We start from the raw sequence: 20,790 nt of genomic DNA on the forward strand, positions 1-20,790 counted from the left end.
CAAATAACGCATTGGTGGCACAGGTCTAAAAGTGAGCATAAGCAATAAAGCAAAATTATCTAAAAACTGTCTAACTTTAAGATTAACTTTGTTGAGGTCCCACTGTTATTCTCATATTTATCTCTCCTGTGTGTCATTCTTACTACTGTCTTTGCTATGACACCTGATCATTTGTTTACTTGTTTATAAAGGATCCCCCATTAGCTGATGCCATAGCAATGAGCTAGTCTAACTGGGGTCCATACCAGAACACTTTACAAAACACATTGCATAAAAACAACGTTCAATTACATGAATATACATTACAATTATTAAAATATACATTAATATAAAAACTGATTAATAAAATAAACACTAGTCCCTCAAGGAATCATTTTATCTCATCTTATCTTATCTTATATTATAAACACCCACACACACACACACACACACACTCGCGCACAAGTGGGCGTGCGCACACCTGCACACATCAAACAAACTGGATTAGATCTTGGCTCATCCTGGATGGTTGCATCTCTCTCTGTAGTTACAGCTGTGATGGATGGTACCCATTCACTGGAACATGTGTTAGGTCTGGGCTCTGTGGAAAACACTGGACCAGTACAGTAAAACATGATGCATGAGCTGAAGACAGCAGAGCAGAGGCAGCAGCCAACTATGTTCCCCGGCGGGGTGTGTGTGTGTGTGTGTGTGTGTGTGTGTGTGTGTGTGTGTGTGTGCGTGTGCGTGTGTGCGTGTGCGTGTGCGCGTGCGTGCGTGCGTGCGTGCGTAGGGTTAAACAGGGTTAAATCTGCGGTGATGTCACCATATGGTACGGCTCTTATGACACATACCATCTGACTGCTGCAGCAATATCCCTCTTTCTCTACCTCCCTTCATCCATCCATCCAGCCATGTATCTGTACATCCTTTCATCCCTTAATCTGCCATGTCTCCGTTCATCCATGATACCTGCTCTTATCCCTCTCTATACATACGTCAATCCATCCATCCATACATCCATCATCCATACATCATGTCAAAAATCCTTTTATCCCTCCCTTCCTACCTCTGTCCCATCTTTTATGTACTATATCCCTGTCTGTCTGTCTGTCTGTCTGTCTGTCTGTCTGTCTGTCTGTCTGTCTGTCTGTCTGTCTGTCTGTCTGTCTGTCTGTCTGTCTGTCTGTCTGTGTGTCTGTGTGTCTGTGTGTCTGTCTGTCTGTCTGTCTGTCTGTCTGTCTGTCTGTCTGTCTGTCTGTCTGTCTGTCTCTGTATTTTGCATCCTCGAAACCACACTATTCTCTTTGCTTTCATCTTTCCCTCTCTCTGCCTCACTCACCATCTCTCTCTCTCTCTCTCTCTCTCTCTCTCTCTCTCTCTCTCTCTCTCTCTCTCTCTCTCTCTCTCTCTGTCTCTCTCTATCTGTCTCTCTCTCTCTCCTCTTCTCTTTTCCTTTGTTCCTCCCTATCTGCACCTCACCCATCTATCTCTTTTCCTACTACGTCTATGCCACTACTTCTCTCTTGGTCCCCTTCTCACACTGCCCTCGCGGCATCTGTCTTCCCTGTATCCAGGTACTGTACGTTCTCTATCTCTTATACTGTAGAGTAAGTATTCCCTATTACCTCCTATGTGGACTTTTCGTCTCTCTGCCTCAGAGAGGTGTGATCTGTAAGACCTGCCAACCTTTTCACTGGAGGACTTCTGCTCTACTGTAGCAGAGCAAATATCCAAGATTAATAGAGTACAGTCTGATAGCCAGTAGGCTAATGATCCAAGTATGTCCTGCTCACAATAATGCACTCTCTAAATAGTAAGTCAATATCTGCGCCGTGACTGTGCAAAAGTATTATCTTCTCGCTGTGTGTAAAATAGTATTGCTAAAACATAGGTTCCTCAATTTGACTTGTGTTTGAGAGAGCTGGCGAGCATTTTGCATGTGAAAAAACTACGATTCAAACTGTCTGGTAGCCCAGAAAAAAAAGATCTGGAATATGGTGCCCAGTATTGCAGCACCTAATTTAGCACTTGATTTAGCAAATACTTTGTATTCCCCTATCTTTTGTTTTTGCTTCTTTATTTATTTATTTTTGTAATTCTTTTTGGTCTGGTTGTTTCAGTGTTGTCGGGGTCTGGTGTGTATGTGTTGGTTGCTTCCTTCTATGTTGGTTGTTTTCTTTTGGTTGTTCGCATTTTGTTTTGTTGTTTTGTCTTTGTGTGGGAGCGAGCCGGGGAGGGAGGGAGGGAATACATTATTGTTGGTATACTTTTGGTTAGTGCTTCTATTTGTCTGTTTGTTGTGTGTGGAAACAAAAACATTATTACTGTATAAAAACCAGTGAAACATGGTTCACTGGTTACAAAATAACGTTTGTTTACAGTAATTGAAAACATTACACAAGATGACTTGAAAGAAACATTGAATGCCTTAAAAGAATGTACTGTAACTCCTTAAAGGAAACACTATATTGGTTAAAAGAATGTAGCCCTTTAAAGGAAACACAGTTTATCCCTTAAAAGAGACTTTATCCCACAGTGCATCCCCTTTAAAAGACAGTGTTCCCTTAAAAAGTCAGTGTCCAGGGAGGTGAAATTAAAGCCATCCATTGTTGTAACAAAACAGAGATGAGGAGCTGTGTTCATCTTTCTAAGGAGCGACACTGAAAATAACTCCCACCCTGCCTCAACCCCACCTCTGTCTCTTGCTATCTTTCTCCCCTTCCTTTACTTTTTACCCTTCTCTCTTTTTTGACATCTCTAGTTCTCTGCCTTTCATGGCCCCCTTCACTTTTTCACTTATTTTTCAATATATTCAGTTGCCTTTGTCAGCTTCATTCTCCTCATCTTCTTTATCTCCTCTCTCCTGTCTATATCTCTAAATAATATTTTCTCTCTCCCCTCCCCCTTTTTTCTCTCTCATCTCTGACTTTTCTTTTTCTTCCCCATGCATTTGCTGCTTATTGAAACTTGTTGTCATTCCAAACTCTGCAGTTTTTCTCCTACCATATGTTCCTCTTCAGGCTGGCATTTTTTCCCATTACATGCTCTGTATCTTTCTATCTCTGTATTTTATGTCTTTCTGTCAACCTCTCTCTCACAGGTTTGCGGTCTGCTGACTACATAATTTACAGTAGGTCAATAGCTTGGCGCATTTGTGCATTAAACCCTGAGCCACAATATGGTCCAGTCAGCTGTATGACAAAGACACTAAGAAGTCTGACCTAGAGGAGATGGATCTCTCTCTCTATGAGGCAACAATATGAAACAGCCGTAGATAAAAGGAGATCAGTTTAAAAATATATTCATTACTGTAAACAGTTCAGTTCAGTTGTTGTCATTGAAGCTGCTTTGGAGTGCCATTGGAATTTGGAAATTGACTATTCAAATGACCAGCCTAACTTCTTTATGATGTAATTCACTGTAACTACCATGTTGGTTTGAGTTTATTGAGTCACAGCCTGAAGAACAACGGACAAAGAAGATCTTACTTATGTGGTGATACCTGACTAATATCTAATACCGTATACATTTATCTTTGTTAGATGCTCATCCCATAGAGATGATCTTAGACAATCATAGTATAGCTTCATAATCTTAGATAATCTTAATATAAGTGACATTATAAGATGGATATTTTTTGCATAATTGTGTCTTAAGTAATCTCATGCTGACCTTAGTTAGACACTTATGAGGAGCCTTAGAACTGTCTCATGTAGTAGACACATACCTTAATGGACAGATAGACACCTTCATGGACAGATAGACACCTTCATGGCACTTTCATGGACAGATATACACTTCAATAGACACCTTCATGGACAGCCCCTGGAACATGTTTTGTCTAGGGGATGTGGGGTGCAGACTGACTTTGACTTATTCATGTTATGTCATATGATATTAGTTTTACTTGCAGTACATCACTTAAGTCCTGTATATCAACCAGCCTACATAATTTCCTACCAACGCGAAGTTAGTCCTGCCTCTAGCTATCCAAACAGCTGAAATAAACAGCTTATTAAGATTTATTTATCCTATCCAAAAACCACCATTTCCTCCCTGCTTACATTCATCAAAATGTCACTTAACTAGACTGCAGCCCACTGGCTTGTAATTCAGCCACATCGTTTCCTGTCACTGGAGGAATTCAAACAAGTAAATAAACGCGGGGTCGCTGACTTGCTGCGTCCTGCCCCAGTAGTTTCAGAGTAAGATTTAAGCATAAGTGTAGCTGACTTAATTAGGTTGTGTCAGAGACTAAGGCAGTACAAGCTTATTACAATAGGGATACATTGTACAGACATTACTGTACATGGAGGATCCCGGGGGACTCAAAATTGCTTCACGGTTATCCCAGCCATTGTCTTTGCTATTTCCATTGTGGAGTTATATGTTTGTATTTTCTTAAAGGTAGACCTCACCATTAATTGCTGATTTGTGGTGTAGTGCGAGCTCCATGCAGCTCATCCCAGCAGCCGTGCCTGACAGGAGAGCTCCCAGGCGGGGCGGAGAAGTATAGATTCCCAGCGTCTGTCTCTGGCGGTGGTGAAATACAATGGTAACAATGTATTTCATAGTTTCTGATAACCTTTTAGGCAAGAAAGGAAGGAAGGAGGAACGTTTCAGCGAAGTTTCACAGAGGATACACGTCAGCCCTGATTGGCCATTGCTCGGGGTCGCACAAGTCAGTCCCTGCTCATTTGCATTAAGTTGAACAAGTTATTTGACGCCAAGTCGTGGCAATCTTGTCGCCAGGTGTCTCGCCACTCCATGTGACTCAGTATAGCCCAGCTACCACTGGAAATGAATGGCTGCTAGGCACTTTGTCTCTTGTTGTTGCTTTGGTGTGAGTGCAGGGTTACAGTGTTGGAGCTTAAAGTTTAAAAAGCTACATACTTCAATTGGTGGTTCAGTTGCTGCAGGCGTCACTTATGTCACTCTGCGCTGATGGAACTGTAAATCATCGTGGATTATGTCCTTCAGCAGGCAGAATGGTGAATTTAGACCATGACTTGTGGTCACTACTAGAGTATTGATTCTGCTTTGTCCTCAATTATTTACTGGTGACTGCCTGTTATATACAGTTTCATAGGGGCTTCAATGAAAAGGCAGGTTGTTTTTCATAGGGAGTCATGGGACCCCACGTTGAGAGAACCACTGGAATAAACAGTATTTGTAGCTATCCCACTTTAGTCATTTTACCAGTCTAAGCATTATCAGAGAAATTCTCATCATTACTGTGGGTAAGCTAGACTGATCATGTACTGTGCGCAAGTTCACAGTCACACAGTGTCAAGTGAACTTGCACATTAATTGTTGACAGGTTAAAGTAATACTAGGTAACTTTTTCAACAAAACTAAAGTTAAATTGTATATCTTTTGTGAGTGGCAAAAGTTTCACAACACCCACTCCATGAATTTCCTCCCCGAAAGCCTTTTATACATATATTTTCTATTGAACGGTGATAGGGGTGTCTTTCCCGCAAAAATGACGTCATCTGGCCGGAAAACGGAAGCGGAAATGCACCGGTTTCCTGTTTGGCCAGGAACTACCGCACCGGTTTCCTGTTTGGCCAGGAACTACCGCGCTAATAACAAAAAGGAAACTCACGCTGATTTTAAGAGATTGTATAATTTGAAGAACGAAAAACAACAGAAAAATAAAGCACAGCTCACGGTAACTAAAGCTCCACTGGCTAAGAGAAACGATCCACAGATCGTATAAAACAATTAAAAGAACGCTTTTTGAAACGCTTCCGTCTTCCGGTGAAAACAAATAGAATTCTGGGTAACAGAGGATATAAACGAATGGCCTGCAGTGACGGTAATGACCAGCAGAGGCTGCTAAAAATCGTTATTTGTGGACCTGCACTGTATAACTTTAACTAAGATAGCATATAAACTGTTCACCAGCAAACAGTATTGTAACGCCAACAGTAGAGCGGCATGTATCACTTGAATTGGTCTCTCACTTTGATTTGGTAAATGGTGCATTTATATAGCGCTTTTATCCAAAGCGCTTTACATAGATTGTGCATTACATTCACCCATTCATACACCGATGGCGGAGGAAACCATGCAACCTGCTCATCGGGAGCAATTAGGAGTTCAGTGTGTTGCTCAAGGACACTTCGACACTAACTCTGGGGAAGCCCCCCAACCCGGGATCGAACTAGGAACCTTGCGTTTTTCCAGTTCTCTACCCAGCCACTCTACCCCTGAGCCACTGCCACCCCCGGTCTACCAGTAGCACAGACCAACTTCAGAAAGTGAAGTGCGGAAACATCATTGTAGTATTAGTTTCTTTACGCTTTACAATTGTTGAGAAATAGCACGTGTGCGTACGTGTGCGTGCGTGTGTATGCATGTGTGCACTGAATGTGTAGCCTAATTTTTTTCCAATATGTCTTGTGCCACCTGTGACTCAAGTTGTGAATTAGTTTTTGTACTTTGCGCCCGTTGGCTGATTGTGTTGACAGTTGTAGTTGTTGCGTTGGGTATGGATGAAACGCCAAACAATTGCATCAGTCTGCTTCCTGATAAGGCCTGTCATAGTCTTCCTTCATAATCCGATTTAGAGTTACTGCAAAGAGCCATAATCCAATATCAGAATAAGATTAGCTGATATTGTCTTTGGGAAACATCTGGCACGGTAGAACACTGGGAATTGTAAGACAAACACCACCCAATGTAACTCCATTCAAGGTGGATAAATGTAGGAGTTGTTGCCTGTTTATTACCCGTACAACTTGAGTTTTTTTTTCTGCCAGCTTTTTAAGGATTTGTTTTGCTGAGTGTGCGTGTGGTCTTGTAATGCATCACTCCTGTGTGTTGTCTAGTATAACCTTGTACTTTTTCATTTCAGATGTTTTCTTTTGAAATAATAATGTAAAAATAATTGTAGTCTGCGAGTGTAATACCAATACTGAGTGTTAAATGAACACTGTGTATTACTTAATATGTATTGTTAGGCTATTGCTGGAAACCCACTTGCTGCTGCCTGCTGCTGTGATCAAACCAGCGACCTTTTGGTTACCACCCATAAACATTGTATGCCCAGCTCTGCTTGTGCATATCTTCCAGTTTGACAGCAACACAGAGAGCCTTATCTCCTCTGAGAGAGAGGTGGACTTACAGCCGAGGGAGGTAGAGAGAGTGAATGAACGAGGAAAATGGAGACAGAAGGAGAGGAAGATTTTTTTTTGAAAGTTCTAGTAATGAATGTCCACAAAGTAATTTTCCTATTTGTTTGACAAGCCTCATCTATTGATCCCACTTCACTATTTTGGCCTCATCTATGTTGTAATCAAATACAGTGTATAGTTAAGTGGGATGAAATGTCAGACATTTATCATAGTGTAGTGGAGCTTACTCTTGCATGCTTTCTCTCTCTCTGTGTCTCTCTCTCTCTGTCTCTCTCTCTGTGTCTCCCCCCCCCCCTTTGTCTGCCTACTGTATATTACTGTCTTTCAGGCTGTATTGATCTCTCTATCTTTCTACTTCCTTTCCTATAAAACTCACCTCTCCCTCTTTTTCTCTAGCTATCAACACCCACCCCCAGCACCTGACTTTCTACATGAAGCTGTCTCCCTTTAAACAATATCTAATACATTTTTAATGACCGGGTGTGCTTAGCCTTTTTCTAAACCTCCTCTCAGCAGAATATCTTTCGCTCCGTCTCTTGCTCTCTTTCTCTCTCTCCCTCCCCTTTCTCTTACAAACATAATTGGACCCTCTCATTTGAACGTGCTGCTGTTCATCTATCATTAATAATGTCCTGCTGTCTTTTTTTCCTTTTTCTTTTTGCTGCAGTTATTTTCCTTTTCTTTTGAATGGTGGGTGTTCTCCCTTATTGGTCTCAGTTCCTCTGTGGCCATATGCAGATACCCAGCAGTCCCTAATGAGATATAGGGGCTGAGATCAATTTACCTCCTTTCACTGTGTGATCCAATTGAATTATTCTGCTGTGGTATAAAGCAGCGATTCTCAACCTGTGGGCCGGAGCCCACTGGTGGCAAAACGCTATGATTGTATAGCATAAGATTTATATATAATATTAATATGTTTTAAAGATAATGTAAAAACCTTGGCAAATGTGATACAGATAAATAGGAACTTAAAGTATACTACGTTAGATCTATTGATCTAAACTGGAACACAATAGATTGATTGATCATTAACACATTGACCGCCAGAGGTTAATCTCATAATGTACTCACCAGTGCCAACGTTTTATTGTTGTTTTTTGTTTTTTTCACGTCACCATAGATCTTGTTAAAATCCTTAAGATTGAGCCGTACACGGTCTGTTTACATCGGCGACATCTCCCTGCGTGTACCAGTCCAAACCACGTGTCAAACGGGGCAGCCATGTTTGAGTTCTGACCGTTTATGTTAACATGGGAAATGCGAGGATGAAAAACTACATGGTTTTACAGGGCTTTTTGTGTACGACTTAGAATGGAGGCCGACGGGAAACAAAAAACGGGATCGCACTTCCGGTCGACTTCCAGTGGTGTTACACTGAAAATCGTCCCCCTAGAAAATTGAAAAAAGTTTTTTTTTTCGAAAAAAAGGAAAAAGCACCGCAGCCCGTAGGCTACGGGATTGGCGCTTAACCGTTGGATTTAACGGCCCGTAGAACTACGGGCCCGGCGGTCTATGTGTTAAAATAGTCAAGCTCTGAAACTGCACGCGGGCCACCCATCTGAGCACTGCCATGTTAAGTGGTGAGATGGTTGGGCCGGTAATACTAATAAAAGGTTGGGAACCACTGGTATAAGGAGTTGTTCTGGTGTGTTGCAGCTTTCATTACGCCCACTGTGTTCAGTAAAGGAAACCATATAAGAGAGGACAGCCTTGGAAGGTCAAGAAATGAGAAGAAAATATCAGTTTTGGACTAGACTTAACGGAAACTGTAAATCATTGTGGATTAATGTCTGTCAGCGAGCATTAGTGAAAGTACGACAGAATGATGGCCAGTGCTGTGATATCGACTCGCTCTGCTCCAGTTTGTTTGTGGTGGTTTACTGGAAGCTTCATGGGGTTACTCCTGGCGAAACTTTCAAAGTCAAATAACTTTGAGAAAACAGACAAGAATCCCAATCCCAAGATGCAGTGGCGACCCAACATTATCAAATTAATACATAGAATAAGTTCATACATTCAGACCGTACAGTTTAGACAGTATAGACCATATCGTCGCTGTCGAACCAACGCATCCTCACTCCCAAGATGGCAAACGGGTGACTGCTTGGGACGGACGTCCCAAGAAGTCAAACGTTTGACTGGAAGGGGGGCAAAAATGGTTGACTAGGGGGGATATGAGTTACGATTCTGACGCTATCGGGACATTAACTCGAACGGCGCTGAGTCGGCTGAAGCCGACTTCGCAACTCTAACACAATGTTCTACGTGTTGGGAGTGGGACCGGGCGTGGCTGCATTCTATGTGAATGTATCAATCTTCATAATTATCTCCCTGGTTTCTCCTGGACAGCTGTTGTCTCTGATGCTCCATCTTCAAATACGTGTGTATTGTTGATTTGTGGTGGTACGTACAGTAGGAGTAGAACAACCGGCCATTGCAACTTGCACAGCTTGCATGTTTTCATTTCTTGTTTGTGACAGTTTCACACAGAACCTCTCACATAAGTTTTAAAGTGTCTTTGACGTGTGTGCACACGCGGAAGAAATAGCAAGCGAGCGAGAGATCACATGAGAGAGAGAGAGACAGAGACAGAGAGAGAGTACTCGGTGGAGCAGAGATACTTTCCCGCACATTTTTTCCATGTGAGGTTGTAGAGCCTATTTTGGCCAAATGTTCGCCTATGACATGTCCAGAATCGGGACAATAGGGTTCATGTGGTTAAAAAGGAGATAGCATGTACAGTATGAATATTTGAATGTCAGAGGGCTGATGGAGGCAGGGCTTCCAGAGGCCTGCTGACGTCCAAATCTTTTAACACCGGCCTTTCTCTTTTTCTCCCCCTCCTCATCCTCATAAATCCTCTTCTTCCTCCAAATCCATTATTCCCTCTGTCGCTCATCTCACCCATCCTTCTGTTCTGTATCTCTTACATATCATTCCTCCTTCCTCAACCATTTCTTTCTGTCTTTCTGTCTTTCTGTCTTTCTGTCTTTCTGTCTTTCTTTCTATTCTTCTTCTCTTGTCTGTATTCCAGGCAGGGGTTTGTCCTCAGACAGCCAGCATCGTCTGGTCTCCGTGGGGAGTCTGCTGGATGACCAGCACTGGCACCATGTGGTGGTGGAGCGTCTCAGCGCTCGGCTCAACCTCACTGTGGATGACAGCACACTGCAGCTCCACCTTCCAGCACAGTTTAATCACTGGGACATCCAACAGGTGTGAGGCTGTAAACATGTGCAAACATGCACACACAACACTCTGATATCCGGTATTCGGTATCGAACGATGCAAGATCAGGTATCAGGATGGACATTTTTTTTATCCGAATATCTGTCCCTCAAGTGCACACGCAAACATGCGTAGCATGCACGCACGCACAAACCCACGCACACACACACATACAATCATACACATACAGACAGGGTACCGATATCAATCAGTAGATACAGTACATGTAAATATATTAAATATAATTTTAAATTATGTTATTGTTTTGTGTCTAGCTGAGCGTGGGAGCTGTGCAGAGCCCCAACTCTCCTAGACCAGGCATCTCCAAGAGAAACTTCCATGGCTGCCTGGAGAACCTGCTCTACAGTGGCCTCAATGTGATCCGCATGGCTAAAGACAACAGCCACATGGTTACTGTGGTGGTGAGTTAGTTAACGTAACTGTTCATCTGATAGACATGGCTAAACACAATGACCAGACTGGGACTAATGAGTTCAATTGATGTCTGTTCACGAAGACGTTTACGCCCATATTTTGAACGTAAAGGAATTTATGCAACTTCCCACGTTAGTAGTCCGCACATTTCAGGGATTTACACACACGTTGGTGAATCACACGTCAGTTTTTGCTTAGAGAAAATACACTCTCCTTTAGTGACTTTATTTACACATTATTTACAACTATTTTTTGTGAATAACAGTCTCATAGTCTTAATACATACAACGATCTTACATTTTGGAATTCATAGGTATGGTACCGTATGCATAGCCTGGTAAACCCTCCCTCCGGAAATCTCATTTCTATTTGATTCCTGGAATGAGTCTGGCCTGATCCGCCTTTCTGCAATATTGGCTGTGCTGGAGTTGGGCGGGAGTAATACCGTTGACTGACAACCCCTTCAGCCAATGATAATTTTTCCCCTTCAGCCAATCAGCAGTTCACCAGTCTTAATGTGACGCAACGGGACTTTTGAGACAGCCATGCCCAAAATGGGTTGCCTTATTCGGATACATGGGTGTCAATTCTCTAAATTTTTATTTTTAAATAGGCTTTGTCATGATTAATTGACCACATATATGAAGTTAAACAACTAAATTCTATCCAAACGATATCTTATAAGTAAATTCCGTGCCTCAAAATAGAAGTTAGAGAGCTTTTTGAAGTAAAAAAATAGCGGAGAATATAGCGGACAAGAAAAAGATGGCTGCCGTTCGTGTTTTGGGCTCACTCGAACTCGCCACCTGATTGGCCAACGTAAGCTGTCAATCACAGAACAATGAGCGACGACGCTGATAGGCTCGTCCGTTTGGCGTACACAGCGAATATTGCAGAAAGGCGGATCAGGCCAGACTCATTCCAGAAATCAAATAGAAATGAGATTTCCGGAGGGAGGGTTTACCAGGCTACCGTATGCATGCCCCGCACCCAACATTTTCCAGAAAGTTTTTCGTTAAGTATTTGACACTGGAGGAAGTAAATCCACCAAAGCAGCTTCCATGCAGGACAATAATTACCTCATCACACTACCGCAATTCTCGACAAAAACAACAATAAGTGCTGACAAAATCATGTCAATGCGGCTCATGTCGAAGTGACTCATGTCGACACGACTCATGTCGAAGTGACTCATGTCGACACTCTTTTCAGCTGAAACCCAGCATGCAAAGCATAGAGTTAACAGGTAACATTAGTTACAATGTCTAAGCTGTGTGTGTGGTGGCTGGGTTATCATTAATTTCACCTTCCAAGTATTCAAATTCCTCTTCAGATTATGTCTTTGTTGGCCATTGCATGCTTCCTTGATTTACTGAGCTGGTAATGTTAGCCACTAAAGTAAGCTATTGTACATCTGTGCAGCTCACCACAGTAAACTCACCCAAGCTCTGTAGGAACAAATACAAGGATACCTACAGAGTATATCATCAATATACTTTACATTTCAAATGTAACTTTAAGATCATTGCTAATATAGCTGGACAAAGCTACGGTAGATATAAATGCTAGACATCACTAGTAATTTTCATGTAAGCAACTGGTATTGTTGTGTAGATATGAACTAGTTTCTTCGTGGCTTGGCTGGAATATGGAAGTGTGTGTGTGTGTGTGTGTGTGTGTGTGTGTGTGTGTGTGTGTGTGTGTGTGTGTGTGTGTGTGTGTGTGCGTGTGCGTGCGTTTAAAGTTCACATTCAGATAAACAGTTTTTCCTGCTTACTCAGCAAGCTGTCTGAAGGTTTGATTTTAGCTGGTATTCCTCCTGGCTGGGGCCAAATCGAAAGCATTCATTTTGAATTCACTTCACCGACCCAATCCTGGCATTCCTTTTGCATGTGAATGTGTGCATGCATATTTGCGCACATCGCAAATCTTTTGGGGTGGTTGGTCCCTGCTGTTCTGCCTGGAACACTTTTAACTCTTATTTAGCCCACTGGGGAGACAGTGGCTGAGGGGTAGAGTGGCCGGGTAGAGTGAATTGGAAACCGCAAGGTTCCCAGTTCGATCCCGGGCTGGTGCGCTCCCCCAGAGTCAGTGTCGAAGTGTCCTTGAGCAAGACGCTGAACCCCTAATTGCTCCCGATGAGAAGGTTGGTGCCATGCATGGTTTCCTCCGCCATCGGTGTATGAATGTATGGGTGAATGGCACAATCAATGTAAAGCGCTTTGGATAAAAGCGCTATATAAATGCACCATTTACCATTTTATTTACAATTAAGCATCAATTGATCTGATAATAATCTTCTCTTATAGTCCGAAGTAGTGCAGATCTTGAGATCTACACACTCATTCCCGTTTTCCCCCCAGTTAGACACCCGTGTGTGTTATGCATGTGTGCGTGCATTTTGCATGACCATTGTGAGTGTGTACGTACATCTGCTTCACTGCTTAGTGATAAGGCCTCATAAGCCTGTAGCCATTTGCTAGCCAATACCTGTGAACCAATGAGAATCAATCGTTAAGAAGTGATAACTCGTTAACAAGGCTAACAAGGTGTTGATGAGGGCAGTGTAGGATCCTTCTGAGCACGCTCCACAATTTTGCCATTAAGACTGCACACAGAGGTTTTTCAAAAAACACAGCTCAGCTGGATGTGCACTTTGAACCAATTAATTCCTCCCCACACACATTTGTGTGTTGTCACTGCTGTTGGATATACAGTACTGAGACTCGCCTGCCAGTGAAGAGCCCCCACCGGGAGGACGCAGGTGCCTGTAGGAGTACGTGCAGTGACAAATATCACCCTCCCTGCCCCGGCTTCCCTCCCCCGCACACGAGCCAATTGTGTTCGTATAGACTGCGCTTGACAAAGACGGATGCACCGTGGTGGTGGGCAGGCACTTTACCATCGTGCCACCCAAGCGCCTCCAGAGAGATCAGGCCAGGGCTCTTCAAACACGTTTTTTCACCATCCCCCCGGAACCACCCCGAGATCCAATCTAAGTCGTCCAGAAATGAATGTGGACCATCACACATCTAAAATTATTGTTGAATTACTTCATCATTAGTTCAGTCAGATAACTCGCGAATGGATTGATCATATTTTATTTATTATTTGATCTTGGCGTTCATGCTCTCTGCAATATATTACTCCCTGCTCAGCACATTAGAAGACAACCATTTAAGAGCAGGGATATGTAACAACCTCCCAGGGAAAACGGAACCCGTAGGAAAGCAGAGCAGGTGGTTCTGCAGTGGCGGTAGGAGCAAACAAGCTTTTTTTCCCCCTCTGTGCTTGGCACTCAGCATCAAGGGTTGGATTGGGGGCAAGTCCCTGCAACATGCTATGTCCAGAGGGTGTACTTGTACATCATGGCTGGGGGATGTTTGTGTGCATCAAGCCGCCTCACGCTACAGAAACAGGAGATAGGCTCCTGCCCCATGGGCCACATGGCCCGAGAACCATAGGTTCCCAAGGCTATTTACTTTCTTCCTTACTTATTACTACTTACTCACTTTATTTATATCATTATTTCTTTATTTCTTTATTTCTTTATTTCTTTATTTCTTTATTTCTTTATTTCTTTATTTCTTATCTTTTCTTTTAAGGGTGGGATTGATTCATGGTATTGTTGAAAATCTGATTCTTCTTTATTTTAGAGTGTGACAAATGTCTCAATAAACACACAAAAAATAAATGTGTGTGGCTCAAAGGCACTGACCATAAATACATGGTGAGAAGCGTTATGGTAATTAATGGTGCTTTAAGCGGCACTATGTAACTTTATTTAATTAATAAAATGTAATTTTGTCCAATATGTATTGCAGATATTAATATAATATTTGGGGGTGGTTGTATTCTGTCTCCCTGCTCTTCTATTGAGACATTTAGATCCTAGATGAGACATGACCTTTGACACGATCCTGACACAAATTTGACACAAATTTTGACCTGAAGGTCAAGATTCAATTTGTCCCTGAGCAAGCAGGCAGGCTCTATTAGCTCAGTGGTAAAAAATGCAGCACTTGCACATGAAACCCGGTTTCAAATCCGGGGTAGAAGAGGAAAGTTACATAGTGCTGCTTTAATAATAACTGAGAAAACACATCAAGTAAATCCTCAGATGTGTGTGTGTGTGTGTGTGTGTGTGTGTGCGCGCGCACACACACACGTGTGTGAATGATTGTGTGTGTATTTTTAGGGTTGCTTCAGGCAATCTTTCTGTAGTGGTGAATCTCCACGGACCTCTCCTCTCCATGTGTACTGATACTGTTTATCACCACAATGGCTGTACAAAGAGCCTTTAGATGTGATCTAGCGGTGTGTTCCTGACCGTTATCAAGATAGCAGGCTGGTGTTCTCTATAGGGGAAGCTTTCTGTAATCTATCACTACTGCAGCTCCAGCAATAAAGCTGCTGTCATTACCACTACTCAAAACAATGGACCATAACGTACTATAGATGTCTAGATAATACTGAACACACGCTCCCCCCTTCTCTAGCACTATACCCTTCTCTGTCCTACACAGTATAATCCTTAGTGTTCATTTAAAGGAGTAGTTCACTCAAAGGATTACTTGAATTCCCTTGAATTCATGGTGATCATTTTGTTTTTGTTGCATTCCTAAGCCAATAATTTGATGACCGCTACTGAGTTTCCTATTGACCGATGACCCCGGTCATCAGGGCTCAGGAATGCGACAAAAACAAAAAAATCACCATGAATTCAAGGCTTCATGGGGTGTGTAATTGATTACACATTTGATTTGATCAATCCCTAAAGATTGCTATTGGTTGGGTAGCTTTTCAATCAAGAGAGGGGGCGGGGATTGAATGCTATTGGTTGTGTAGGTTGTCAATCAAATCATCCCGCCCCTCCTGGAGAATAGCCTACTTTATCGTCAATTAAAAAAATAAATGGGACCATAATTTAGCAAAACGCATATCATGACGATTGAAAGGAGACTTTAAACTAGCGACTGGAAGCATATAGTATTTATGACAATTTTTTATTAAGGTAAGAAAATCTAGTCTAACGTTCGTCAAAAACCCATCCGCTTACAATGAGAGAATATTCTTTCTGACACCTGCAGGGGTAAAACAGCGCCATACAGGCCATTCATATGAACTGTCTCTCTTCCGTATCGGCTTCAATGTAAATATGTCAGGCTGGCCCCTTGGTCTAAACTCACCAGTCAGTCTCTAAACACTTTGCTCAACTAGAGACTGAAGACAATGGGTCTCATTCACGAAGCGTGGGTACGCTCAGATTTTCTCAGTGTTCAGTGTTTCTACGAGCATAATCTGATTTATCACTGTTATTCCTACGGTGATTTGTTTACAGGTACACAGAAACTCACATCTGCTGTTGGGCACTTGTATATGGGATAAAACATGTTATTAGAATGCCTTATTCCAATAGTGCCAATTACCTCAAACTACCTTTACTGTATATGCCCAACATTTGTCAAAATATATTTAACAGAAAAGAAAAAAGATGTCTATTATGTATTTCTTGTTTTGGTGCATAACTGGACATGAGACAAATTCAAACAGATTTTTAGGTATTTTTAGTTGATGCATTCAGAGCTGAACATGATAATAATGTCCTTCAGTGTGTTTTCCGCTTCTGCAAGTGTGACCACAATTTGGCGAATTGATTAGCCTATCATGCTTAATGTTGCAGGAGACCACAGACACACCATTGTCGCGGTACTTAGACCTATTAATCTCTAATAGCAATATGAAACTGGTTGATGACATGAGAACGCAGCCACACAATATCCTATACAAGTCTTACCATTACATTTACATTACATTACATTACATTACAGTCATTTAGCAGACGCTTTTATCCAAAGCGACTTACCATCTGATGAAGATGCAGTGTGGATGAAATCTGTATCCATTCCCATAGAATATGTAAATTAAAAAGACACATTTGCCCTCAGTGATCAATTTGAAGCTTTAATCCATAAGCGGTTAACGGCGATCCAGTGTGTCCGGTGTTCAAGTGTGTCCTGCATTCCAGCATAATTTTTGTTTTGTTTTTACCTCACAAAGGTGAGCAACCTTTTAGTAGAAAAGGCTTGCCATACTTTATTAGCCTATATTATTTGGTATTCTGTTACATTAAACTTTGAGAGCAATACTTATTCACTCTCAAGTTCAACTTATCCATCGCGTGAGGGACTTGCTTTCCAAACAAACCAAATCTACAAGCTGTCAAAGCTTATAGATATTTTCTTTTTGCTGAGCAACACCTTGAACTTGTACGGGATGTTTTCAACACAGTGAATTGGTTTCAGCTTGGCTATTCCGGTGTTGCCTTTTATGGTGTTAAATCGGGTATGGAACAATTCAAATGGGGCATACGTGAACACACATTTGATTTAAGAACAGGTAGGATCGTATCGTAACGTATTGGCAGGCAGAGATCTCTGATCGTCTGGCAACGCGAGACTAGATCGCACCGGGGAAACATCCATTCAAACTGATTAACCGTCTTTCCGTCTTTACCTTATTTCTACCTCTTTCATGACCATTATCAGGGATTGTCCAACTTCTCTTTCTTGTCTCTCTCTCTCTCTCTCTCTCTCTCTCTCTCTCTCTCTCTCTCTCTCTCTCTCTCTCTCTCTCTCTCTCTCTCTCTCTCTCTCTCTCTCTCTCAGGGCAATGTGACCTTTTCTTGCGCACAGCCGATCTCCATTGCCATGACGTTCACCGACTCTCAGAGTTTCCTGCAGTTGCCGGGTGCAACAGTGCCCTCCTCGGGGGGCGTGTCTGTGGGGTTCCAGTTCCGGACGTGGAACAAGGCGGGTCTCCTGCTGACCTTTGACCTGCCTCAGCAGGGGGGCGTGGCCTGGCTGTACCTGAGTGATGCTAAGCTCTGCCTACAGATACACAAAGCTGGCAGGGCCTTGCTGGAGCTCAGCGCAGGTCAGTTTCACAGCTAAGCTTTACACTTAAAGCGAACTAAATACAAAATGTACACAGTAACTAACACATGTCAAAAAATGGTTACATTTGTACACTGTCAGAGTTACAAATGGATAAATTAACCACCTCATGGTCCCCCATGAGGAAAGGTTAGTTACAATTATGAAAAGATTCAGGCTGGGGTATGTGTGTGCGTCAAGGTTATTATAGTTTTTAATTTAACTCTTTATGTTTTCAATTTAATTTCAGCTTTAAATTGTTTTTATCCTCGGTTTTCTAATTTACTGTACTGTAGTTTAGCATTTGAAAATGCTTAATTTAGTTTTTATTTGTGTTAGATGTAATATGGGGTTAGTCAGAGGGGAGACTTAAAAACCTCGGAAAAATACTGAAAATAGTATAATAACAAAGGACATTTTACTGTGACAGGGAAGAAAAGCTCCTTTAGCAACAGACTGTTACACCCAAGTTGCAAGAAGGAGAGCTATAATAGGAGATATTTTCTGCCTGCAGCAATAAGACTGTACAACTCCTCATCCAATCTGGGAACCCAGAGCCGACTGAAAAGGAAAAACAGCGACCTCTGCTGTTTGTTACTATGTCAGTTGGCTCTGGGTGGAAGAAAACGTAGCACCCGTGCGCAAGGAAACCGGGGTTTTGGTCTGCCTTCACCGCTCCACTTCCGGTGGTACGACTATGTTTTCATTCCCACTAACAATATTTCTACACGGAACACTAACACCACTTCTCCCAGAGAACATGGATCGTTTTGGTTATAAGCCCACTTGTTTCTATGATGAAAGAGCAAGTTAAAATGTGAATATCTTTCCGTGGTTTTGTCTGCTCCGCGGACGCTATTGTTAAATTAGTTTCGGCTTGTTTCGAGTGGGGAAGGATCGACGGACACGTGAATCCCGCCCACTACATTTGATTGGGTAAAGCGCGGCCTGCTTCCTGATCTGAAGGCACGCCCACTTGTAGGCTACTGCGTACATGTTAAGACGAACCTCCCCGACAGATTCCAACGCAGAGCAGAATCTGTTCTTTAGAGATTACTCCTCATCTGGTTGGCTTGCATGATCAAGCTGATCAGGCTGATTAGGATGGGGATGTGGGATGCAAGCCATCGGACTCTTTAGTAGTGTTTGGTCTGTTGTATAATATTGTAGGTTGACTACTTAGATGCCTATTTTATATGTTTTTTATTATAATGTGTTTTTATTCTCTATGAGAGCTGCCTGAAATTCCCCTCAGGGATGAATAAAGTACCTACCTACCTACTGTACCTACCTACCTATGATTTTAGTTCGTTTTGTTCACAATTAATTTTCATTTAGTTATCTTTTCTTTGTAAAGCCTTGTTTTTGTTTTTATTTCAGTTAGCTAAAAGGTTTTGTCAATTGTAGTTTTAGTTATTTCATTAGTTTTAGTTAACTGTGTGTGTGTGTGCTTGTGCTTGTGCGTACATCCAGGTACAGGTCTGAATGACGGTCAGTGGCATGCTGTGGAGCTGATCTCCAGGCGAGGCCGTCTGACTATCAGTGCGGACACAGAGGAAGCCACTACAATGGCTCATGCCAGCCCCTCGTTTCCTGTCACCACAAGTCACCTCTTCTTCGGTGGTAAGGGACACATTCACACATGCATGATGCTAATCGTCTCTACAGTTAAAGTTTAGCATTTATGTTAGCATTAGTCTGTATCTATAGATTTAATGGTCCTTTTGCACTAAATAAAATATATTTTGGCTTATTCTCATTTTATATAATGCATGTGAAAAGTTCTGCCCTCTGGCAAGATGATTGATATTAGTTGCATATGTTAAACTTGTTTCAGTAATTTTCCAAACATGTTCCTAAATGATGAGAGAGGTGTAATGTGTTTTTCTATTGGCTGTGCACAATGCTGTGTACATGTGGCCTCCTCTTGAGACTCTTTTGGTTCTTTTGGGTGACTGCTGCCCTTGCTCTGTTTTACCATGAGCTAACTGCTGTCCTGTACTCCTCTTTACAGGTTGCCCAGCAGAGGAAAGTAGTCATGAGTGTACAAACCCCTTTAACGTGTTCCAGGGCTGCATGCGCCTCTTGACGCTAGACAACCAGCCTGTGGACCTGATGAATGTACAGCAAAGGCTTCTGGGAAATTACAGCCACCTGCAGATCGACATGTGCGGCATCATTGACAGGTCAGTCAGAAAACAACAGCGATCTGTTGGGTGGGTTTGGGCGGCTGAGGCACTTCACATTCTCTCTGGACCAACTAACTCAACTGTATTGATCAGTAATTCAACATGATGATTCAACATGATTCAGTCCTCAACTCTTACCAGGAGCCTGGATGGCTTACCAGGCTTAAAATAATGTATTTAAATATTTGTGGAAATCTCTATAGGAAAAATGGGTTTTCTATCTGTGGCAACACACAATTGTCAATTTACCAGGAGTGGGGATCAAAACCACGAGGATTTACATGTCCATTGGATCTTAAGTCCAACACCTTCACCACTCGGCCATCCTGGTTACCAAAAATATTGTTACAGTATCTTAAAAAAAACTGTTCACCTTCTGTTCTTAAAACTACTCAAGAACATACGTATAAAAAGAATGGACAGCGTCACGCCATTGGTTTCTACAGACCGTAAATGAAGCCGATTGTTCAGGAATGTGCAAGCCGCCATCTTTAATATATACCAAAGGGCACGTCGGATATGAGCTTTGATATATCAGCTGATGGGGAATTGATGGGTCGGGGTGGCGATGGGCTCACATGGGGTGTTGTGCAATACTGTCTTCAGTGCTGTTTTTCTCTTTGTCATTTACCTACTTTGATGTCTGGATTCTGGTTAACTTTTCATTTTGTTTTTTAAATATAAAAAAAAAACCAATAAAAAGTTAAATTAAAAGTCTTACAAATCTAGTTGATGTATGTTTAGATAATACTTTGCTGAAGCAAATTAATAATGCAGATTTTTTACACCAACATTTAATGTATGTCTTTTATTGGATAGTACAGTTGAATGACAGGAAACAGGGAGAGAGACAGGGGTGACATGCAGCGAAGGTCAATG

General features: G+C 42.1%; 1 protein-coding gene across 2 annotated transcripts in view; it reads left to right on the forward strand.

Moving 5' to 3' along the window:
• LOC308094156 (contactin-associated protein-like 4) overlaps positions 1 to 20,790 on the forward strand; it is a gene marked incomplete at its 5' end in the record, with an annotated part of 169,505 nt that overhangs the window by 73,537 nt on the left and 75,178 nt on the right. For both annotated transcript variants that reach the window (XM_080440642.1, XM_080440643.1), the window contains 5 exons: positions 10,162 to 10,340; positions 10,628 to 10,774; positions 17,456 to 17,723; positions 19,196 to 19,345; positions 19,737 to 19,908. In XM_080440642.1, the coding sequence (XP_080296768.1) occupies positions 10,162 to 10,340; positions 10,628 to 10,774; positions 17,456 to 17,723; positions 19,196 to 19,345; positions 19,737 to 19,908 (916 nt within the window). The remainder of the gene's footprint in view (positions 1 to 10,161; positions 10,341 to 10,627; positions 10,775 to 17,455; positions 17,724 to 19,195; positions 19,346 to 19,736; positions 19,909 to 20,790) is intronic.

The sequence above is a fragment of the Gymnoscopelus braueri genome, assembly GCF_963280865.1.
Source record: "Gymnoscopelus braueri genome assembly, chromosome: 10".
Lineage (NCBI taxonomy): Eukaryota > Metazoa > Chordata > Actinopteri > Myctophiformes > Myctophidae > Gymnoscopelus > Gymnoscopelus braueri.